Source organism: Triplophysa dalaica, chromosome 17 (genome assembly GCF_015846415.1).
Source record: "Triplophysa dalaica isolate WHDGS20190420 chromosome 17, ASM1584641v1, whole genome shotgun sequence".
NCBI classification, from domain to species: Eukaryota; Metazoa; Chordata; class Actinopteri; order Cypriniformes; family Nemacheilidae; genus Triplophysa; species Triplophysa dalaica.
In genome coordinates, this window is record NC_079558.1 from 12910504 (window position 1) to 12935532 (window position 25029).

The 25029-nt window shown below is 41.5% G+C and overlaps 1 protein-coding gene and 1 long non-coding RNA gene across 4 annotated transcripts in view; one reads left to right on the forward strand and one right to left on the reverse strand.

Annotated features, from left to right (window-relative positions):
• Positions 1–365: 365 nt before the first annotated feature.
• The window catches only part of si:dkey-191m6.4 (rho GTPase-activating protein 22), a 55644-nt gene continuing 30980 nt past the window's right edge, over positions 366–25029 (reverse strand). For all 3 annotated transcript variants that reach the window (XM_056771387.1, XM_056771386.1, XM_056771388.1), the window contains exons 4-10: positions 8740–8862; positions 4902–5109; positions 4685–4817; positions 3514–3587; positions 3307–3428; positions 2289–3207; positions 366–1589 (exon numbers count right to left, since the gene is read on the reverse strand). In XM_056771387.1, coding sequence (XP_056627365.1) covers positions 1367–1589; positions 2289–3207; positions 3307–3428; positions 3514–3587; positions 4685–4817; positions 4902–5109; positions 8740–8862 — 1802 coding nt within the window. In that variant the 3' untranslated portion in view covers positions 366–1366. The remainder of the gene's footprint in view (positions 1590–2288; positions 3208–3306; positions 3429–3513; positions 3588–4684; positions 4818–4901; positions 5110–8739; positions 8863–25029) is intronic.
• On the forward strand, positions 6537–24663 carry LOC130439012 (uncharacterized). The gene is made up of 2 exons (XR_008909399.1): positions 6537–6645; positions 24277–24663. It is a non-coding gene; the product is annotated as an uncharacterized LOC130439012 (long non-coding RNA).

Genomic DNA, 25029 nt, shown 5'->3' on the forward strand with positions numbered 1-25029 from the left:
GGTCTGTTAAGTAAGATCTGAACCATTGCAGTGCCTGTCCCTGAATACCGATATAATGGTGTAAACGATCTAGTAGTATTTTATGGTCTACAGTATCGAAAGCAGCACTAAGGTCAAGCAGGACTAATAGTGAGATGTTACCTTTATCTGAAGCAATAAGAAGGTCATTTGTAATTCTAACGAGCGCAGTTTCAGTGCTGTGATGCGGTCTAAAGCCAGACTGAAACTTTTCGTGCATGTCATTACAACTTGTTAATATTTGGTCCTAGAATTTAAGCAATGCCACAGCTCTACAGTTAGTTATAAAATCCAAGCTCTGTGTGCAGTGAACAGCATACAGGCAATAAGTGCACTACTTCAAAAATTGCAAGGGGATCTTACGATGCCAATGAGTACTGCAAATAAAAAGGTTTGAATCTGAACTTTTTCCAGTTCTCATTGCAAGGCACCCTAGAGCTTTTGAGCTCATTCCAAAATTGTTCTTTAATATCAAACCAGACACACAATTTGGTGATATGTCTGTATTACACTTCTCCATTTCATTTCATTTTATTTATAACAGAACAGTGACACTTTTGGTAACATTTCAGCACAGCACAGCAATCTAATCATCATGTGTGATCCGCAGTAGAGCAGTCAAATCATGATGATTTATAACATCTTCACATCATCTAAATAGGCATAACGTCTTTTGTAAAAGCAGTTATTCTACAAATAAACTATATATATATTTATTATATATATAAAAATGGACTGATAACTGAAACATGAAAACCTGAAACCTTTGTATTAAAAGCCTGGAAAGTTAACTGTCAGGCTAAGAACATCATGCCATTGTACATTAAGTGTTCAATCAGAAATATTATTTAAAAATGAGCTGAGGCTACAAATTCTATGGCTTGATGTTGATGTACATTTAAGAGACATCTACATTCTACACTTTCTATACAACAGTCTACAACAAAATAAATACATAAAATAGTTAAACTGACAAGTAACATTTCTAACATAATTTAGGAAAGTGACACAAATGGCCACTTTGACAGTCTTATATTAGCCTACCCAATATGCTATAGTATGCTATAGTATTCATTACTGAGATCTGGAGTTTTTTTAGTCACGTTTGCAACATTACATTTCCAAAAATGAGACCTCTACAAATGCAGATTTCTTGAATTCAGAGCTGGATTGAGATGATCCATTAACTGTTTCGTTGTCCATATGTCATTTAAACAAACAAATTCTTTATCGAGATCTTACTTTCAATAAAAAAAAAGGTAGATTGTTGGAAGGAAGGGACATTGCACAATGCCCTTAACTTCCTTAAACATCCTGCAAGTCTTTGTTTTGATTGTATATCCTTGTATTAAATGTCACTCGTATGGCTTCCAAGAGCCAGGTCCCCAAGTGTGGAAAAGAAATCTTCCATTTCTTTTTCAAGGAGGCAATTGCGATTTTCTGCGTCTTCACGGGCCCGTTCAGAGTTCCGGAGTTTGATCTCAAGCATTTTTTTTCTTTTCCTTTCCTGTTCTATCTCTTGCTCGAGTCTCTCCATCTGAGAACACATGGCTGCACTTGACTCTTCCAACCTGCAAGGGGTCAGCAAATAAAGCATTGTAAATATGCATTACAAATATGGCAATCTGTGAACAGCATTTAAACATAATTTGTGAGTGTGTAATGTTTAGCATTTCTTAATAGCAAACATTTAAATTTGAATATTAACCATGACTATTATGTTTTTTTTAGACAGTATAAGAATATTTAATTGGCAAATTAATTGTTGAAATTAAAACTTCTGCTAAAGTAGTTAGGAAGTACTGTATATAAATAGCACCACCAACAGGCTGTTCTGTTGTGTTGTGGCTTCAAGGGATAGTTCATTCAAAAATGAAAATTCTGTCATTTACTCACGCTCTTATCATTTCAATTGAATCTTTTCCTCAGAACACAAAAAAAGTTTTGCCACCGAACATTGGCCTTACTTATTCGATTCTATTGTATGGACACAAAACTAGTGCAAGTGAATGGGTGCCATGCTTTTCGGTTGAAAAGTCATACAGGTTTAAAATTACATGAGTGAGGAAATGACAGTTTTTTTTGAGGGGGGGGAACTGCCACTTTATGAAACATCCTCTTTGCAATTTTAATAGGAATTATCACAATCTATGTTTACAGATTCTTTTAAAAAAATATGCCTCAAAGCATTAAAACAAATACATTCTTTATTTTCCCTTATTTATATATTTAATTATATAATAAGTAATTTAAAAAAACAGTAGCCTTACTTTTTAATTCTAGATTCATACACTTGTTGCTGCTCTCTCAGTTCTTCTTTCAGCTCTGCCACCTCGCCGGACGGAGATGAGTGGCTTTCCACTGTGCCTTCATCCACAACTCTAATGATGGATGCTAAGTTTCCATTGTCACTGCAGGGCAGACTGCCTGCACTGTTCTCCACACTGATTTTACCCTCCTCTTTCATGGTGAGCTTCATGTCTTCCTCAGATTGTGCTGTTTCCTGAAAACTTATTCCTGACTGCAGACTGTCCTCTGTCCTTGAGTCTGTACCCAATGGGTCACTCCCTGAATGGGGAACGGATATCTCACAAGAAGAGGTGGACAATGGTGTGCTTTCTATACTCAACACGCTACCCAAACTTGATGAAGATGTTACGTTGTCATAAGTAGACAGTCTCTGAGAGGAACCAGAATCTCTAGAGCGTTCTCCAGAGGAGGTACGTCTATGTCCCCGAAGTGACGACAGCCCATTCATGAGCCAGTTCCCACTGGAAGCGGTGGACACGTCCACTGTGGAACCACCGACTTTGGCAGACTGTGGACGAGGAGGGGAACCTTTGAAAGAGTACTTCCACCCAGGCAGGGTCTTAGCCTGCTTACTAGGACTGACAGCTGTGTCCCCCTTTCCCTGAGGAACGGACTTGGAGGTGAAAGATGCCTGGGAGGCATCTACAGATGAGGCACTGTTATTGGAAGAACTGTCATTTGGGTTAGCATTCTTCCCTGTGGGTGGGCAGGGATGGAGGTCCTCCTCAGAGATCCAGTCAACCATGTTGGTTTGCTGACGTTGTTGTCCTTGGAATCTTACTTCCGCCTGGGACTGAGGCATTTCAGAGTCTTTTTCAATATAGAGGTGATCATGTTTACTAATAAGTACTGTCATGAGATGCTGAACAAGGGTGGTCCCTGTAAAAAACATACCAATGTAATTTGCCTTATCCATTAGGCTTATCCATGAGGGATAAACATACACTAAAGTTAAACAATTTTAATTAATTGAATTACCTTCCATAATAGTTTCCGGGTCCTCCTTTTTAGGACGAAGGATATTTGGTCCAAACACGGTGGCCAAATTCTGCACACCCATTTTGTTTTCATGCGAGTAAGACTGCACTTCATCCAGAAATCTACAAAGATGAAGTTGATTCTTGAGCAGTGAACCATGACAACAACTGACAAATATGTGTCTGGCAATGAACATGTCACACCTACTTGCATATGTATTTCAAGAGGTTGTAATTTGCAACTGGAAGGGTCTTCACTAGCTTTCCCAATTTTTGTGTTCCCTGTATAAACATGAAATCAATGATGCAACCATAGATTTTTGGATCAGAAAGAAATGATTTTACTGAATAAGTACAATGCTGCATGAAATGTGTTCAAAACCATAGATTCACATTTTCCAAGCCCCGGTTTTGCCTTTAACTTTATGCATCATCTGCATCTCATTATGTCGATTGCAAAATATGTAGGTGGAATATTGGCTAACAAACTGCACTGACAGTAACTGCTATGGATCACATAAACATAACATTTTCACAACTTCTGAAATAGTTTGCCCTAATAGTAGAAAACAAATCAATACAGAAATTATCAGTAAATAGGAACAACAAAGTAGCCATTTTTATATGCAGTTTCACAATTTGGGAATTTATTTAGCCGTGTCCAACATAGAAGCTCCGTTCTTCGGATATTTATTTAGCGGCTGGGCAGCGGTCTCTGAGAGCAACAATAGCCAGACAGGACCGGCTCGATGGGAATTGGAAGGCCGGACGGAACCGGCTCAGAGGCGACTGGATTACTGCGGGCTCTGTCTCCGGTGGAGGACTCCAGAGTGAGGCGAGTTAGGTCGCTCAACGCTTGTTTGGATGGGCTTGAATGAACGGGTCCGTCCCTAAACTCGGGTGCCAGACACCGACGGGAGTCATCATCCAACCCCATCACAAAGCATGCGTTCAGAGAGCGATCGTCCCAACTCACCTGATGGCTGAGCTCCAGGAAGTCCTCCACGTATCTCTCAAATTGTCCTCTGGAGAGATGTTGAGCCGCAAGTAATCCATACCTTTTTGAGGTCTGCTATTCGGTCATGTGTGCTGGCAGAAGAGAGCGTAGTCCACAGGGTACCCAAAATAAAGTACTTTTAATCAACGTCCAAAAGGCAAACAGGAAACCAGGAACACAACACACATTAACATAAAACAAAAGCAGACAAGTAACTGAGGAACACACAGGGCTTAAATACATGGGGAAACGCAATCAAGGGAACCTGAAACAGGTGAGGGACTAATTAACTAATAAAGACATCAGACACAGAAGGAAAGCGAAGACTAAACAGAGTCCAATTGTGACACACACACTACAAATGTGTAATTCAGGCACTCACTTCTTCCTCATCTTTTGCCAGGAGCTGAGCGCAAGAGAGGAAGTTCTCATATTTAGAGAAAGGAATGACTGGCTCGGGCAGTTCTCTGAGGTACAGCTTTAGCAGGGAAGCCACAGTGTGCACATCAGTGTTGCTATAAATGAATATTATAGTGTTAGCACGTGAAGAGTTAAAAACATTTAATTAGGGTTATGTTTTAGCTAATAGTAATTTGTACCTGTCAAACTGGGGTTTATCTCCACAATCAAAGGCCTCCTGAAGATCCTTCACTAGATTGGCTTGACCTGGCATCCGGAACAGACCTTCTTCATCGAGTCCCTGTTCCCTGATGAAGTCCACACACTGCTCAACTATAAGAGGCGCGAGGCGAGGACCAAACTTCCTTTCGTACAGGACGGTGTCCTCCAAATGCTGCCCAAATTTCCCTGTAGAGATCAATACAACGGTCTTTATATTTTAGATTATTATGAAGTAATTGTCTCAACACATGGACAGTAATATGAGCATCTGTATTGGTAATCCTAAAAAGTTCTGCTGTACTAATGTAACCATAATATGTTATATAATATAGAGTAAAAGGCAAAATAATGTAACAATTTTTAAAGTTAGGTCTTTATATTTATATTACTTAATACTTCATATTAAGTAATGTGAAGTTGTATTGGCATATGGTTGTACCTAAACTGTGTTTAATGGACAATATGAATGCTGTATGCGAGATTTATGCAACTGAAATGTGCAGATAAAAATAGATACTATATAGAGTACATCGCATTGATTATTTGATTATCTTGACTACGGATTCACTGCAAATCTTTGAAAACTGGAATTCAGCTTTATCCATTGCTGTTGGGGTGTTTATGTTAGTGATGTGCAGCCACATTTATTGCTGATATGAATTTGTGTTTGTTTTTATTACGGCTATTTAAGCTCAAAATATAAATGTATAAGAAATATGGATAACTCGCCCTCTAGTTGTTTCAAACCTGTATAAATGTCTTTGTTCGGTTGAACCCAAATATATTTGGTAGAATGTTATGAATGAAGATTCTTTGGCATCATTGACTACCATATGTGGTAGGGCTGATACGTCTTCATGGCGCCGATTGGTGGATCTGATGATTAGTGGTCCTATCAGTCGATATGGGGAGGTATATATATCCTATGTTAAAGGGGTTTTGATTCTACTAGTCCCGCCTCTTTCTTTTGCTTCGGTGTTACATCCGGTCGTCCAACAGGTATGTAGGTATGTAGGGATGTTGACTGTGTTATTGGTAGCATGCGGTAGCTAATGTTAGCGGGTCTTTGCAGAACGGCGAATGAAGAGAAACCCTGTGACTGACATTTGGTTGGCGTCGCACCTCTACAGGTAAATGTACTGGCTGTGGTGGTGTGATGTAAGGTTGTGCTAGGGTGGACACCATACCGGCTTTGTGTTTACAGGCGAAAGCTTGAGTGAGCTGGAGTTGAGCTTGGGTGTCCGTTACGAATATTTTGGGGGTTGGCTGTGTGTGTACCCGACATACTGAATGAGTTGTCCCTCGCACATTTGCATGATTAACTGACCCGCAGAGTCACGAGATCGGATGTGTGTGGTACGTGGGTTAAAACCTCGTATCTGTTAGCCACTGGAATGAGTCACTAACACATTTTATTTAGATTTGATGATGATCTTGCGGTTTCTGGCTACTTAAAGGAACTCCACCTACAGATTGTTGAACGAGCCGCAACCGTCCAGGCATTCATCTGTTGTTGCTTATCGGGGGTGGGGAGATTCTTCATGGTATGTACTGGGATATTTTTTTATCAGGATTGTTGTTGGGTGCTGTCCCTGGCTCTGGTGACTTATGGGGGGGAGGAGCGACGGGAAGAAAATGCTAAGAGAAAAACATGTTGTTTCAATCTTGAAGTTTACAATTCCAGTTTGAAGCTATAACTTAATACCATATATTCCCAGTGTGGTGAGTTGTTCTTATGTTGTTTAAGTGTATTAATAGTTTCTGTTATGTGGCTATGTACATCGCTATGTGTGCTAGTTGTGCTATTTGCGATTAACGCCATACCGCCTATACGGATAATGTTATTCACGTGTGATTTGCTGTTTACTGTTTATATAGCTTGTTAACTAATCATGCAATATATGTTGCATTTAGCTGCTAAACGAGGTTAAATATGCTTTGTGAAACGGAGACTGATTTAGAAATGTTTGTTCTTGATTGAAAAACTTTACACTCATGCTTAATGCTAACATTAGCATTATCGGGATCACTATATTTAGATTTATTAGCATATAATTTAATGCTTACTATCTGAAGCTGATGCTAAATTGATTGTAAAAAAATGTTTGTTGATTTGAACAATATTGGATAGTAATTGTGTTTTTTTTTTTTGTTTCCAGTTTGACCACATACATACACACACACACGTAAATGAGCACAAATACTTTCAACTAAATTATACTACAACAACAATGACCAAATGTGTACATTGTGAGTTCAGCACGAGAGGAACAAAGGACAAAATCAAAATCTCAAGTTAATGTTATCATTTCATAGGGAACAATTGTAATTCAGTTTAATCGATCTAATCGATTTTATTTTATTTTTTGGTCTTATTCTTACCTTGCCTGGTTGGCATTACTGTTTTCAAGGTTTTGCTTTCGAGTGGTTAATTGCTGTAGTGGCATATTTAATTTAATTTAATTTGATTCTGTTATATTGTTTTCTTAATACTTGTTTTTTTTGTATTTTGTGAAGCGGCATCGTTGTGGGCAAGTAGAGCGCCTGCTTGCCATATTTCTCTGTAGTGCCCTGTACCTGTAGGGTGCCTGCACCCTCGAAGTTTGTTGCCAAACCAGTCCCTATCTATTCTCTTCACAGGAGCTGATTGCCGAAGGCGGGTGGAGTTTGGTGTGGTGGTGTTCCCCACGAGTGCTGTAGTGCGTGTGTGTGTGTGTGTGCGTGCGTGCGTGCGCGCGTTTGTACCCTGGTGTAACCAGTGTGAGGTGTTGTGTGTCCCTAGACCCCGCTGTCGGATCTCAGCTCCTGTTCTATTTTTGTTTGGCCTATTTTGAGGGGCTTGTTCTCTCAGGTTATTTATGGTGGTACTCTTCCATCCTAGTCTTTTCTTTGTTTATATTTTATATTTCTTTATTTCCAAGTGATTGTGTGTCAGAATCTTTTTAATAAAAGTATATATATTTCTACGCTCACGTCTCCTGCCGCTTCCTGAAGTGAACCTGTGTGCTTTAAGTTATAAGAATCTTTGTTTTTGTCCCTGGCAAGTATCCAGGGTGGCGTAGTCTGTTCATTTTGTGGTCGATTGGCGTCAGGTCACACATAGCAGAAAAGATAATAATGGTAGTCAAAGGTGATCCAGAAGTTTTTGCTTTCCTACATCCCCCAAAACATCTTTTGAATTCAACAGAAAAAAAATATATACAATACCTAGGAAACCATTCAGATAAGCAAATACAGCAATAGAAACATCTTTTGGCAGGTCTTAGCTTTGATTTGATACCAGAAAATAATTGGGCAAGGTTTCATTCCCTTTGGGCGGGTTTTGAGGGGTCATTGGGCTGCTTTCAGGAAGCTAGTTAGCAAGATCCCTGTGAACAGCAGCAATGACAAGGTAAGCTAACTTTTACATGATGAATAGCTAGAATTCTATATAATCTAGTTCAGTGATGGGATGGGACTATTTTGTATAAAAATACCTTTTAAAAAAAGTTTTATTTAAATGCGTTTAATCTTAGCATTTGTTTGTATATTTTTTGTACAGCCTAGTTAATTAAAAAAATCAGCAGTCTAATAAAAAGGTTTATTGGCAAAATGTATTTTGTATTTTGAAAAAACATTCTAAAAGAAAATATTTGTATTTTTGTAAAGTTCTACTTCTTCTGTAGTTATTTTGGTGAAAGTAATACAGGAGTCATGTAACCTATTACAATTCTGAGACAGTAATATTGAAAGGTAAGGGATTACTTTTAAATAACAGTAACAAGTAATCTGTAATGCATTACGGTTTGGAAGTAACTTGCACAACACTGGTTATACCTCCTCCGAACGGAGCCCAAATGGCCCGCCTAATGGTCTTCACCCAGTCGTCCATGTCACTCTGGGAGTTTGCCATGAGTAGAAAGGATTCATGGCTTATCGCTGCCTTGTCTTTCTCACCAGCTGAGAGAGAAAATGAGAGACAACCTGTCAAGTGCTGGCATTTCTTGTTTATTTTTTTGTTACTACACAACAAGAGGTACGGCACTGTTCATTATGTTCATGCATAAATAAATGCTAATATAAGTCTTACGTCTATAAAAGCATACATTTTAAAGAATAAATCTAAAATATGTCGAAACATTTAGGTAACACTTTACAATAAGGTGCTATTTGTAAACTGTAGTAAATGCATTAACTAACATTAGCTAACAATTAACCATTTCGTTTTACAGTTCTGTATACCCAAACCAATTTAGTTTTGTCCTCAAATATCTCTCCTGTGACATTTTGACAACACCTTCTGCTTGTTCAAAATCTATACCCAGGAAATGTTTCAACCTACCATATCTTTCATTTTTAACCTTTCTGTTAGCATCCCTTTTACACTTTCCAGGACACTTTTGTTGTTTGCTGTTAGGATTAGGTCATCATCCCATACAATCAATTACTTTCTCATCATGCTTTTCCTTTGTAGACACAGTTATCAGCTAGGTTTTATGTGAAAACATCCTCAATCAAGCATACATGTAACATAGCATTACAATTTCTGACATATTGTTTAAGACAATAGAGAGATTTTTCTAGCTTACATGCTAGCTTTTCAGAGTTTCAGATTTTTGCTCATAGCGTTCCTGCTGCTCCATATAGATCTCGTGATCAATAGGAGCATGCGCATAAGATGTCTCAACATCCATCTGATGCAAGATTGGATTTTCTTGTGCTTCAGGACAACCACTCTAACACTTGTCATATCTGCTGTGGGTGAGAATGTCTCCTCATAGTCAGTTCCTGTTTCTGTCTGTAGCCATTTTCAACAAATCTATCTATCAATGTTCCTCTTCAGTGTGTAAACCCACCTTCCACCAATTGTTTGTTTCTTTTGAGTGAGAGTGAAGGTCTTCTTTTCCTCCAGTGATTGCATGCATTTGTTCATTTAATTCTTCCATTGCCCTGATTTGGTTGATGTAATGGCATCCTGGAAGGTTTGTGGTATATCGCATACTCTTACGCCCTCTTCCTCACTCTTGGTAGTTCTTCTGATTACACTCTGTGTCTTTTCCTGTCGGCGTGGGTTCAGTCTCGTAAACACCACTTTGAATGCCTAGGCCTGGTACATTTTCCACTTTTTTTTTTTTGTCTCTCTTTGGTTGTCTTGGGTGTGAACTTCACCAATCTAGGCTTTTGGACCTTCCCTGTGTTAGAATAGTACACTAGATAAACTGGATTGTTTCTGTCATAGCCAATGAAAACACACTATTCGGACGCACACTATATCGGATTTACACATTTGTAAATATTATACTATACAGTTATTTCTGAGAATGATAGCGTAGTTCCATAAATTATCTGGTAACTAGCATTCTATCAGTAACCACCTGCTCATGTCATAGTGTTCTCCAACCTCTCTCTGCTGTGCCATTCTGGTGTACATCGTCCTAGTTACAATGCTACCATCTTTGGTAATGTAGGATCTGGTCAGACCAAAGGTGACCATTTGGGCATTGTAAAACACCATGGGCACTCAGCAGGAATCTAACCGGCGCCAGCAAGTCTGATCCAACTGCCCTCTCTCAAAGCATCCATCATTTGACCAGGATGAATTCCAACACACTCCCATGGACTTCAAAGGTGTCCCAACGAGGTAGACTGGGCGCTCACCCAGCAAGAAGACCATATGGCCCAAAATGGAATGTGGCAACTAGTTTCATTCCTCTTGAATTTGTCTATCTTTCTCGTTAACCACAAAAGAATGGTCTAAAGGGGTATACATCTATATCTACAAATTGTATGCTTGTCCCCATGTTATTCGGCCTCAACTAAAACCTCAGAGGCATGAGTGCTTAGTTGTATTCTGTTTATATTTAAATTCTTGTACAAACTACAGGTCAATGTACTTATAATCCTTGCATGTTTCATGTCTTAATGTTTCCCTTTTCATTCCTTACAAGATGGTGTATAGCACAGTAATGTATTTTACACCATACTATTAAAACATCTGTGAATGGAGCAAACTAGGCTCAAAATCGTGTTCTCGTGCCCGACACTTCATCGAGACCTGTCTCTCGCCTCCGAGACAGCTTCTTTCGGCAGTTTGCTTCGGCTTAGTTTGTTCTATCTTCGTCAGCCAATCCGTTTATACGAAAGAATTAGACGGACTCACTCACTTCAGGGTTCCGTACGGTCATTAAAAACCTGGAAAAGTCATGGAATTTTAAAATGTCAATTTCCAGGCCTGGAAATTTTTTGGAAAATGAATAAACTGAGAAAGTTTTGGAAAAGTCATGGATTTTTTTTCAAAATATCTGTGTACTTGAATTTGTTTAATTGATAATATTGGTTTTCAAGTTGCAATATTTATTTCGTTCGGGCGATCAGTCACATCACGTGACATGTTCTCTGCGTGGGGCAACTCAGTTGCAGCTGAGCAAAAATAAACAGTGCCGGGAAAATGTCGCTTTAATAATGTTTGGCTTCAATCTGAAAAGTATAATGCATGGCTTGAGAAAGACCAGGACCCGGTACGAGCAAAATGTAGACTTTGCTATAAAAAATTCAACATTTCGAACATGGGAGAAGCAGCGCTATCTAGCTATGCTAAAGGAGCAAAGCACCAGTCTGCCGCTGCAGCTGCGCAACAGTCAGCTTCCAACCCAATCGCTGGCTTTTTCACCCAGGTGACTGACGTCGTGACACCCTCTTCCGGTTTTTCCGGTCATGTTCCCCGACAGTCAGATAGCTGCAAGATTTACATGCGGTGAACGCAAGTGCTCATATATGTGTAATTTTGGACTGGCTCTTTATTTTAAGAAACTGACTTTGGCTAGTGTATCAAAGCAACAAGAATGCCTGAATCACTATTTACAGGCTAAACAGTTAGACATGCAAGTCAGGCTATGGGACGGGTCCGAGGTGAAGACTAAATACATCGGCTCAGAGTTTATGGGCCATTCATCAGCTAAACACATCGTTGAAAAAATCAACAACTTGCTTTCTGAGATCGGAATCAAGAATCTTGTCCAAATCTCAATGGAGGGCCGAACGTTAATTGGAAAGTATTTGAAACTCCAGAAGCAAGTGCAGAATGATTGGGAAAGTCACTAATCAACATAGGTTCGTGCGGGTTGCACATACTACACAATGCGTTGAGACATGGATGTAAATCTGCTGCCTTTCCTTTCTGATGACATGTACAAACTGATTAAAGGTAAGGATAAACATGGATTGTGTGATTTGCTAATGTTTTATTGTACACATTGCAGTAATTAGAAAAAAAAATCATTTTGCAACTTATCTAGAGCAAGATATTGCATAAGTTTGAGTAGGTTAGAAAAAAGAATAACGCGTTGTTGCGTTTCGAAATGCGAGACACGCGGCAATGGAATAAATTAAAGTCTAGCAGACGCGATTTCTTTAAGACTGCATGGGAAGCTCAGCTTCCCCTATAATTGTCAAAAAATTCATGGTCAAATATATGTACTATTATGTTAACATTTTATTGACTAAAAATGCGTTAAACACTTTCATCTCGAACGAAAACAATTTCATTCAGAATCAGCTACTTAGGTCGGCTGACTCGATTTCCTTCTCATTCATTCCCGTAGCGTACAGTGCACTACTCTGTTGAAGCCCAGCGTCCATTGACTTCAATGGGGCTGCTTTAAACAGTTTTTTTCAGTGCTTAGAAACAAGACGGTCATTGGATAATGGAGCGATTATGTCCCGCCCATGGACGCTCAGCGTCTCTGGGATGAATGGAGGAGTGGGCTGGCCCGGACTCCGAGCGTCTGCGTGATGATTGGAGGGTCTGTCATCTCTTTTAATCCACTTTTATGTCCTAAAACGCTCGTTTTTTGGGGTCGACAGTTTATAAAAACGTATTTCTTGTTTTTTTTTCAGCTTGTTTGCTATACACATTGTCACATATCAGCTTTTAGACATTGTTTTTTTTGTTATAAATCATAAATGACGAGGCGGCAGCTTCTCGCAATGCAAAGAGACGGTTGTTGTGGGCGTGGGCGTGGTCTTCAGATTATGACGCGCATCACTCTGTGTCTCCATTTGTAAGGCCAGAGGAGGCCTTACAAATGTCCTGAAAAGTTATGTCCATTTCTTTGATTCAGGTCTGAACTTCAAGTCCTGTATTAAGATCAGGACTTGCAGAGTAACAGGGGAAAGCTGTGTGATTACTTAGTGTTCCTTAAAGACACGGAGTTGGACAGTGCAATGCCTCAGCTTTACAAACTGTTCTCATTAGTGGCAACAATTGGAGCTACATCTGCAGGTGTAGAAAGGAGCTTCTCCTGTTTAAAGCGGCTCAAATCCTACACCCGTAACACAATGGGCCAAGGCCGTTTAAGCAGCCTAGCTCTGCTGGCCATTGAGAGGACACTGGTCAAGTCACTGGAAAAGACGCCTAGTTAGTACGACAGGGTTACAGAGCATTTTCTTGAAAAGGAACATAGGGCAGAATTTACATATAAATAAATGGACAATTTTTATGATTTAGGCCGAAAATGAGCTTCCCCTCTTCAAAAGATCAGCAGCCGCCACTGAAGTCTAGAGAAGTTTTTTTTTTACTTGAGCGACACCTACTGGCAAAGTGTTAATTTTATACACAGACGTTTTATGGAACATTAAGTCATGAATCCACAAACGAGTTACTAGGAGTGCTGCTTGGGTATTGAGAGGTGTATTCCTCTGGTGCTCTTCAGCTTGGAGATCCATAATGTTTCCCAAATAAACAGTAGTTCTGAGGCACTCACAAGGAATATAAGTTTAAAAAGCATTTATTTAAACTTGGCTATCCATTAAAAACATGTCAACATGTTTCAGCCTCTGTGGGCTTCTTCAGGGCAAATTTAACAGCATTTTTTTGCCCTGAAGAAGGCCACAGAGGCCGAAACATGTTGGCATGTTTTTAATGGATAGGCAAGTTTAGATAAAGGCTTTTTAAACTTATATTCCTTGTGAGTGCCTCAGAACTACTGTTTATTAAGTCATGAAAAGTCATGGAAAAGTCATGGAATGTAATGGTAAAAATGTGTACGAACCCTGGACCCTGAACAGGAAAAACAGAAAAGGTAAAACACAGCACAGTGCATGGTATTTATACAACGAGTAAGATCATTCTAATAAATAATATCTAATTTCTAAATAAATAAATAAATGCAGTCTCCCGGTGAGCAGGCCAACACTGCCCTGCTGTGGAGAGGAACCCAAACTCCCATGATTGAACCAGGCTCAGCCGGAAGGGCCAGATCCCCTCTGAGTGTCATAGCTGCACTCAAACTGCTGACATGTGATTTAAGTTTTAGCATTTAATACCAAATATTGTAACTTCAGCATTAATAGGCAAATAGTCTGTCTTTGCTCTTGGTTGGGGATGTAGTGGTCTGAGCTGGGATGGTCCGATGGTCATATTTCTCTTGGCTGGTGGTGGAATTGCCTTAGATGGAGCTGGGATGGTCAGTCAGTCTGCAGCTGTAGCTGGCGTAATCTCAAGTTGGGGATGGGCATCTGTCGGTAGTCTGGACATGGTGGAACTTCTTGGTGGAAGAGTGGAAGAGGCTTGTTTTCCCTTTAGTCTGGTCAATGAACCCAAATTTGTCTCTACACTCGTTATGTCAAATGACAGATTTGTTATGATAATCCAGATTGCCAAAGTGCACATTTTCGTATGCGTGTATGTTCTCGCACACTAAAGTTACCTTTCTTCATCTTCTGTCGAGATTTGTTTGTTTAATGTCGAGCAGCTCAGCTAGATTAGGAACAATCGGGGCTAGAGTCCCGAATAAATAGTGGTAGCGACGCCAATGCCTAATACGAAGGACAAAACATTTTTCTAAATGTATTCTAGCTATTGTATATAGACCTCTAGGGCACCACATGGATTTTATTAAAGAATTTAGTGGGTTCTTATCAGAACTAGTACTGGCCGCAGATAGAGTCCTGGTCATTGGTGACTTTAACATCCATGTCGATTACCATACAGATGCCTTAGGAATAGCTTTCGAAGACACTCTTAACTCCATGGGCATTAGGCAACATGTGTCAGGACCCACTCTCCTTCGTAATCATACTTTAGATTTAAAACTGTTTTACGGTATAAATGTGGACAACGTTAAAATCCTTCAGCAGAGTGAAGTCATTTAGGATCAATATCTGGTATTATAGTTGCTTCACTGGCCTACGGCTGCCAATCAAACCTCCTTGTTACAAATATGGTAGAACAATAACTTCAACTACCAAAGATGTGTTTCTCGATAATCTGCCTGAATTGTCTCAAATCTCTAGCATGAAAAATAACGTTGAAGATCTTGACATTACCATTGAAAATTTGTACTCTACCTTCTTGGAAACACTAGACACCGTTGCTCCTCTGTGTTTAAAGAAGATTAAAAATGGCAGTCCAACACCATTGTATAACGAACACACTCAGGCTCTTACTGAATTGTCTTAAATCTCTAGTATAAAAAAAATACGTTGAAGATCTTGACATTACCATGGAAAATTTTAACTCCACTTTCTCTGAAACACTGGACACAGTTGCTCCTCTGTGTTCAAAGAAGATTAAAAAAGGCAGCCAAACACCGTTGTATTAAGAACAAAAAGCAGCCCAAAAAATGGAGTGCCACTTTAAGAAAACTAAATTAGAGGTATTTTGTACAGCATGGAAGGATAGTACTCAAAAATACAGGAAAGCCATAAAAACGTCTAGATCTACCTACTTTTCATCACAAATAGACGAAAACTAGCACAACCCTGGGTTTTTATGTAACACAGTGGCTAAATTAGCAAAAAAATAAATTGTCAGCAACTTCAGATTCTGGATATCAGCATAACAGTGATGAATTCATGAACTACTTCACAAGTAATATCCAAGATATTGGAGCAAAAATTATGACAATGCATCCAGAAGTGAAACCCGCTGAACAAACTAACGACACCGTCCCTACAGAGAAATTGCCATTATTTGCTAATGTAGATCATGATGAACTGTCTAAAATCATTAGATCATCTACATCAACAACATGCATGCTAGACCCTATGACTATAAATCTACTAAAAGAGATGCTCCCAGAAATGAAAGATCCTCTTCTTAGTATTATTAAGTCATCTCTGACATGTGCCTAAAGCATATAAGGTGGCTGTTTTTAATGAGGTATTATAAAAGGAAGGAGGCGGGAACCGGCGAACATTTAAATAAAGTTTTAATATGTAGAAATTCTCCATAAAAGGGAAGGAAGGAGTCGGGAACCGGAAGACATTTTAAACATTTAATAAAGTAATATAACAGCCGGCGGCCCCACACGGACGACCGCCGGCGAACAAAACATAAACATAAATACAAATACAACCATAACACAAGTTTGGGCCCGGTCCTCTCTCTTCGACGGTCCGGTCGCTCGTTCCTGTTATATGCTCCCCATCTCCTACGTGATTCGAGCCCGGTGTGCGCACTGCTGGCGCTCATTCACAATTACTCACCGGACTCGAACCATGATCTCGCCCCGCCTACTCTACTACATAATAAAATAAGCAAACAAATACAGGTATTAAAATGCCGGCAGCCACCTCACGGTCGACTGCCGCCGCATAAAACAAACCACAACATAAGCCCAGGCCTGATCGTCTCTTGTCAGAAGTCCCGTCGCTCGTCCTCTTATGCTCCCAATCTCCTCTTAGAGATATGCGGGACCGGTATGCGCACAGCTGATTCCAACTATCAATCGCACCACCGGCCCAGCCTCACGGCTCCTGTCATGTCTTCCTGACCACACTGTTATAAGGCACTTGTCAAAAAACCCAACTCGACTCAAGAGAACTAGGGAATTACAGGCCTATATCGAGTCTAGCTTTCATATCTAAAGTTCTGAAAAAAATAGATTAAACTCAATTATGCTCCTTCTTCCAAAGGAATAGCATCAATGAAGAATTCCATTCTGGATTTAGAGCATGTCACAGTACAGAGACTGCTTTGACCAGAGTTACTAATGATCTGCTTTTTGCGTCTGACAGAGGTGTATCTCGTTATTGGAGCTGCTAGACCTTAGTGCTGCATTCGACACCATTGACCACAGCACACTCCAACATAGTGTCAGGAACTCGGGTGGTGAGACACAAGGACGGAGGACCCAGAAGCTGACAGCGGGTTTTAAAAATTATACAAAGACAAAACAAAAACCCAGGAGGAGGTAAAACATGAACAAAGTAACAACAGGACAAAGGAACAAGGACTAACTACAGGTAACAAGACTAAAGATAACATTTACCATTCAATACAAATAACTAAACTAGACTAACAACAACAGAAAATCACCCACATGAAACAATGGACAATGAACCATCACAGGACAGGAAACACAAGGGCATTTTAAGAGATCAAAATCAAGAGAGGACAGGTGTGGGGCATGAAATCATAATGAGTGCTAACGGGGAAACAAGAGGGCAAGAACAAGGACGAGACCAGAGAGAGGCGAGCCATAAGTGCCAAAATTGTCTCTCTCCACATAAAACATGGGGTTCTCTCATGATCCCGCCACTAGGCCAAGAGAAACATGACATGATGTGGCAGAATCATGACACATAGACTTGGAAATTAAGTCGGTATAAAGGGAAAAGCCTTGCAATGGTTTAAGTCTTATTAATCTGACCAATTTTCAATTTGTAGCAATACACAATGAGGTGTCATGCAACAACTGGATGATAATTTTTTTTTTATTACTGAACATGGACAAACTAATCCAAAAGTGTTAATTATTGGACCGAAAACTGCTGTACGTATCAACCAAGAATACTCCTTAACTATTGATGGATGCTCCAAAGAACCCTTGTCTTCAGCTAAGAATCTTGGCGTTCTATTCAATACTAATCTGTCATTTGAGAGCCATGTCGCCAACACCTGTAAAATTGTGTTTTTCCATTTTAAGACTATATTCTAAACTATGTCATATGCTGTCACTGTCAGATGCAGAGATGTAAATTCATGCATTCATGACGTAAAGACTAGATTACTGTAATGCACTGTTAGGTGGTTGCCCTGTAGCCTTAGTACAAACACTCCAACTGGTCCAAACCGCAGCAGCTCGAGTTCTTACACGTACAAAAAGGTATAAACATATTAGCTCGGTTCTGTCAACCTTGCACTAGTTACCTATAAAGCATCGCAATAACTTTAAGAACTTGCTAATTACCTATAAAGCCCTATGTGGTTTCACGAGTTCACCTGAGCAGATAATGAAGATAGCAGGGGTAGTAAAAGTATGCGTGTTTGGCGTGCTGTCCGGGGAGCAGGTTCCGAGCTCGCCGATTCCATCCGATCCCGGAACGCTCCCGCCCCCCAATAGGGGCGAGTGCGCCGAGCTCGGAAACGGCCGAACCCAGAACTCACCCCCCAAAAAGTGCAAGGATATGAGTTGGACAGCAGCCAGGTAGCGCATACTCCCCAAAAACAAACCGCTGAGAGAAAGGCTTCCTGGATGGTGGCTTGCGGTCGCCATTGGCTGGGGGGTCGTGCAGGTCCTGATGTAGCAGATGTTGTCATGCCCTCTGGAAGTGAATTTCTGAGGGAGTTCTTCTGTGATCGTGAATTATGATCACGTTCCTGGGGCACAACGAAGCTGGAAGGTTGGCTAGCTTCGGCAGGGTGACTTTTGCCTGTCTGCTGTGGCAGAGAATGGTTTGAAAGCACGGGCCTCTGCTGGGCGGTCGCTGTGGCGACGCTGGCTTTGAGGATGAAAGGTGTTTGCTGAGGCAGAGCGTGAGTAGGAAGCAATGGTCCCCTGTGGGGCATTTGTTGCAGCCATGTTAGCTTCGAAATGGGTGACATCTGCTGCGGCAGAGTAAAGTTTGGAAGCCCAGGGGTGGTCACTGCGGTGACTCCGGCTTCTTGTACGGATGGGGTGGAACACGTTCTGCTGCGGCAGAGAAAAGTTTGAAGCAATGGGCCCCTGCTTGGGCATTTGCTGCAGCAAAGTTACCTTCGAAATGCGTGGCGTCAGAGCATGAGTTGGAACCACAGGCCCCTGCAGGGGCAGTCGCTGCGGTGATTCTGGCATGAGCATGCATGGCCTGGAAATGGAAACATATGCCTCTGTGTAAATTAACTCTGCGGTGAAGCTAGCTTCCTGATGAAAGACGTCTGCTGTGGCAGAGCATGGTTGTCATTACGGCGATGCTGGCTTTGAGGATGAATGGTGTCTGCTGAGCATGGGTAGGAACCAATGGGCCCCAGTTGGGGTATTCGCAGCAGCGATGCTGGCTTCGAAATACATGTTGGCTGCTAAAGCAGAGCATGGTTTGGAAGACCGGGGCAGTCACTGTGGTGACTCTGGCTTCTAGCATGGGTGGGGGTTTGGAACACGTTCTGCTGCGGCAGAGAGAAGTATAAATCAATGTGGGGGAATAGGCCCCTCCGGGGGTGTTCGCTGCTGCGATGCGGTCTTCATGATGCCTGGCATCTGCTGAGGCGGAGCGAGGGTTGGAAGGCCGGGGGTTGTCACTGCGCTGACTCCGGCTCCTAACACGGTGGAACACGTTCTGCTGCGGCAGAGAGAAGTTTGAAGCAATGGCCCCTGCTTGGGCACTCGCTGCGGCAAGTTAGCTTCGAGATACGTGACATCTGCTGCGGCAGAGTGAAGATTGGAAGCCGGTAGTTTCTGGCATGGGTGGGGGTGTGGAACACGTTCTGCTGCGGCAGAGAGAAGTATAAACAAATGTGCTCCTGTGGGGGTGTTCGCTAATGCGATGCTGTCTTCGAGCTGCTTGGCGTCAACTGCTGTAGAGCCATTGTTGGAAACCCGGGAGTGATCACTGCGGTGACACTGGCTTGTGGGTGGGGGTGTGGAACACGTTCTGCTGCGGCAGAGAGAAGTTTTAAAGCCATGGTCCCCTTCTAGTATTGGGGGGGTGGGGAGCACGTTCTGCTGCGGCAGAGAGAAGTATGAAGCACGGGCCCCAGTGTTGGGGCGGTCGCTGCGGCGATACTGGCTTCGGTCATGGTAGGGGAGGGGAGAAGCACAATACTTCGGGGGAAGGGGTAAGGGAAGCATGCGAGGGATTCTATCAGAGGAAAAACATTCTGCGGCGGCAGAGTGAGGGATGAAGCACGGGTCGCACAATACGATACTGGATTCGGGGGAAGGGGACAAGGGGAAGGAAACATGCAGGGGAGGGGTCAGCTGGGGGTAGGAAAGACGTTCTGCAGCGGCAGAGTGAGGGATGAAGCACGGGCCCCTGCGGGGGTTGTCGCGTGGTGCGACGCTGGCTTCTGGGGAAGACGAAGGGGTAAGGTAAGCATGCGAGGGAATTTTGGGGAAGGGAAGACATTCTGCTGCGGCAGAGTGAGGGAGGAAGCACAATACTTCCGGGAAGACAAAAGGGAGACAAACAGGGATTCATCTACAGGGAGGAAAGACATTCTGCTGCGGCAGAGTGAGGGATGAAGCGGTCTGCTTCTGGGGAATGGGATGGGGGAAGGGGAGCATGCGAGGGAATGATTTACTGGGGGGGAAGGATAAGCTCTGCTGCGGCAGAACATGCAGGAGCAAGTGGCATGGAGTGAAGGTGCCTCTGGTGAGGGGAGGCGCAGTGATGATGCTTCATCTGGGAAGAGCTGCTTGGTGGGTGGGTGGAGGCTGGTGTTGAACGAGGTGGGTGAGGAGAGTCCGGTGTGCTTTTCTGATGAGGGCACGGTCAGTCCTGATATAACGTTTGAATGCTTCAGAAGACCAACGGCCGCGCGCTTGGATCTGAGATTGCATGAGGGCCTTTTTGGGCGGCAGGATAGGTGAGCAGATGACCTCGTCTGGCCTGGTCTGTCTCGCTTGCTTGCTATGCTTGATCAAGAACGAGATTGCGTCAGAATGGAGTATGGACAATTTAGAAATGGTAAGATGAACTGAAGGGTCGAAGTGGGATGTAGTAGTGAATTCCAACCTTGCGAAGATTAGAGATTAATATGGTCAGGACCTCTAAGGTGAGGGGTTGTCTGGCATCTCGGGGAGAGGGTTGGGTTCTCTGGATGGCCTTGAGGAACATGGATGTCTGTGAACTTCCTATGTCTGTGGAAGGTGCGTTGAACATCAATTGTGAAAAATTGGATCCCACTCAAGTAACCTTTGATGGAGCTGGCTTGGAGATGCTATTATAGTGTTATTGAGGAAGGATATGAATGACGTGATGGAGAGGAGGGAAGAATCCGGGAAGGGGATGTTGTATGAGAGGTGAAACGTTTTGAAGTTCCTCCAAGCCGTGAGGTATGTCCGTTGGGTCCTGTGAGAAACGGCATGGATGATTGAGATTCTGGAGGCTGTTAGCAAGGTATTTAGAGAATGATTTAATTGAATATTAAGGCCGAAAGGGGAGGGGCCGGCGCTGGTGATTGGTCTGCCTCTGGTGCAAGCAGCCTGAATTTCCTGGAGGCAGACACACTCTGTCAGTGTAAATCTGGACTAAAGACGCATCTTTTTAATCTTGCATAAAATACACATATTTAAAGTCTTAAATTTATAATGTACCTTATTTCTAAGTTTATTTATTTGTATTTAGCCATGTTGTGCAAGCACTGTTGAGCTTGTGCAGAGGCAGCAGCTTTTGCCAGGGGGGAACTGGAATCCCCTGGTTTGGGCCTGGGTTCTCCTGATGTATTTGTTCTCGATTGGAGTTGTGGGTTCCTCGCCACCATTTGCATACCATTTTGCATTATTTGCGGTTTAGAATTAGAATTTTACATAATTAATATTGCATATAGGAATGTATAGTCTGTTTAATATTTGACCTGTGTTTCTATCTCCTTTATCTTTAATGTGAGCTTTCACTGTGCCTGTGTGTGGGTGTGTGCGCATGTGTGTATCTATGTCAATGTGTGTTAGTATGTGTGCATATTGTGTGTATTGAGCGTTTGTATGTGGGTATGTCTGTCTTCTTTGTTTGTCACCTTTTTCTTGTTTTTACAGGTGTATAACTTTAATTCATTTGGTCAATATGTCTCATGTACAGCTGCTTTGTAACAATGAAAATTTTAACGCAATATGAATAAAGTGGACTTGAGTTGATGTCGTCCTATGGCATCTTGGAAATACATTTCTGCTGTTCCTTTTTGCTGTCCCATTCCGCTACACTTTGTTCCGTCGGCTAATTCCACTGAGTGAGTCTCAGGTTGAAATGAGCTGTCAAAGTTTTTGAACTTTCTTTTGTCATTCACAATGTGAGATGACGCTCCAAATGAATGAGTAAGAGTGCAATACTTTAACTGTCAGGCCTTTCAGTGAGACACGGACAAAGGACCCAAGTACAGACAGCGGATAAGGGGTTTAAAAAACGTTAAATAAATATAAATACAAAACAAACACCCACGAGGGGGAAACATAACAAAACATGGAAACAGGAACATGGACTAACTAGACTAGAACTAACACTAACACTAGAACTAACACTAACACTAACACTTATACTAATACTTGTACTGTTAGTAAAGTTTATTGTAGTTTTACGTAGTTTTATGTCTATAAAACTACGTAAAACTACAATAAACTTTACTAACAGTACAACACCATGGACCGAGAACTCACCCACATGACACAAACAGAGGCAATGAACCAGCACAAGACAAGAGACACGATGTCAATATATGGGAACAAAATCAAGAGGGGACAGGTGCGGGTCATGAACAACTTAACAAGCAATAATGAGACGAAAGGGTGGGTATCACAGACAAAACTCAGAGAGAGAGTATGGCATTGCACTAGGCCCAACAACTCCCTACATAAAACATGAGATCCTGTCCTGGACCAAGAAACATATGACAAGATGAGGCAGAACCCTGACATTAACATTCACAAACCAGAAAATGACTACGTTTACAAGCTCCCTCATAATGCGATTATAATAGGATTTTGGCAATTCTGCGATTACACTTTACCTCATGTAAACGTACCCATTTGATTTAATTGATCATCATAGATCATTAATAGATCAAATAAATTGTATTGTTTTATTGAGCAATTATTTTCATATTATTACATTTATTCGTTTATATATTTATTTATTCATAATTTTTGCAGGTTTAGTTCTCCATAATTGCTTCTCTGATATTGCTTAAAAATGTAAATGCATGACGAATCATTAAGGAGTTTTAAATAGTCAATAAAAATAAAATAAAAATTGCATCCTCAAATTAAACATATGTAACAACAAAATCTGGAAGTTTTTAGCATTTTATCATTAATAGACTTATTAGGGACCAAGCCCCTAATAAGGGGCTGTTGGTTTTATTCTTCTTAACCAATTGTAGTCTATGGTAGCCCTATAAACCATACGTAGGAAAATGGTGAATATTGGCACACTCGTAGCCAATTTGATTTCATTCTCACCTACTGTTAATAACCTATGTTTCTCATGCGTGTTTTATTTTCACTGTGCTTTATGCTGTTCTGTGTTGTTCTGTGCTGTTCTTTGTTGTTCTGTGCTGCTCTGGCTCTGTGCTTCTACAGCTCCCAACAGCAACTGGGTGTGAGGCTGAGTGGCGTTACCCAGACTTTGAGGTCGTGGGTTCCAATCCATTGTTGAGAGATTTTGTTTAGAGTCTGCGCATTGTTCTTGCCTGTTCTTCCTGAACTGGCCGTTTTTCCGCTCTCTTGGCTTTCACTGCGCTTGTGGCCTGCCTTTGGGGGCTTGACCCCGGGCTGTTGCTGGCAGCCCTTGTTATTTTTGACATCACATAACACCAATTTTATAATCTCTACACTGGCTGCCCATTAAGTACCGTATAGATTATAATCTACTTCTAATCACTTATAAGGAATTAAATGTTTTAGCTCCTGCTTATCTAAAAGATGTTCTATCAAGCCACAACCCATTACGCTCTCTACGATCACAGTACCTACTTCCTTGAAAGTAAAAGTGCTTCACAATGCCATAGAAGAACCTTTTTGGTCGAAATGGTTCCAGAAATAACCTTTAACATCCGAATAGCCTTTCCAAAACACAAATGGTTTTTTGAGACGAAAAAAAATTCTTCAGATTATGAAAAGGTAAGAAAGAGATGGTTCTTTAAAGAAACTTGGACCAAATGGTTGTTAGTGGAACCAAAAATGGTGCTTCTATGGCATCGTTGTGAAGAACCTTTTAAGCACCTTTATTTGTAAGAGTGTAAAATCAATTAATAATTAAAAGCGGGTTGAGCTTTCTTATATGTAGCACATAAACTCTGGAATAGCCATTCTGATACTATTCGAGGGTCAGACAAACTCTCCCAATTTATATCTAGATTAAAAACGCATATTTTCAGCAGAGCATACATATGATGCATACCAGTATTATCTCTTCAATTAGCTATGCCAATTATTCTCTTTCTGCCCTCCACCCTATCTCTAGACACCCATCCCAAGGTAACCAAAGGTTATGCCCGCTGAAGTACGACCACCTTGTGCCATTCTCCATTGAGAGCCTGCACACTGACTGAGCATCGGGATACCCATCCAGAGGAAACTACACATTACACCAGCACCAGCTGATCGTCACGTGCCAACCTCATGCGAGAACCTGTGGAATTCATGTGCCATCCTCCTGCGAGATCCTATGGATTTAACAGATCATCCCAGCTCCAGCTCAGGCAATCTCCATCAACAACCAAGAGCAAAGATTTCATTTTAATACTATTACTAACTTTTGTTTGTTTTTGTCTTTCTTCCTGTAAAGCTACTTTGAAATAATGAAACATTGTGAAAAGTTTTATATAAATAAAACTGAATTAAATTTTAATATTTTATAAATCGTCATTCATTGATGTGTGCAGGCTTTGGCATTCACTATTTATGACTTGACTTGCTATCTTCACTAATAGGATATTGAAAAAAAACACATTTAATCTGATTTCTTGTGGCGAGGCGCCGACCGAGGATCAGCGTCGCCCTGGAAACGGCCCGGCAGCTAACGCTGATTGCGTCCAGCTGACGCTGATTAGCTGCCGGGCATAAAAGAAGCGTGCTCACACCACTAAGAGTCCTTGGTTAGTCGCACCCACCGCTGTCCTCGTTTGACCCCCAGCGCGAGAGAGTGAGAGGACAGCGAGGGAGACACGAGCGTGAACGACCTAACTGCACGAGCGCGGACTTTATGTTACGAGCA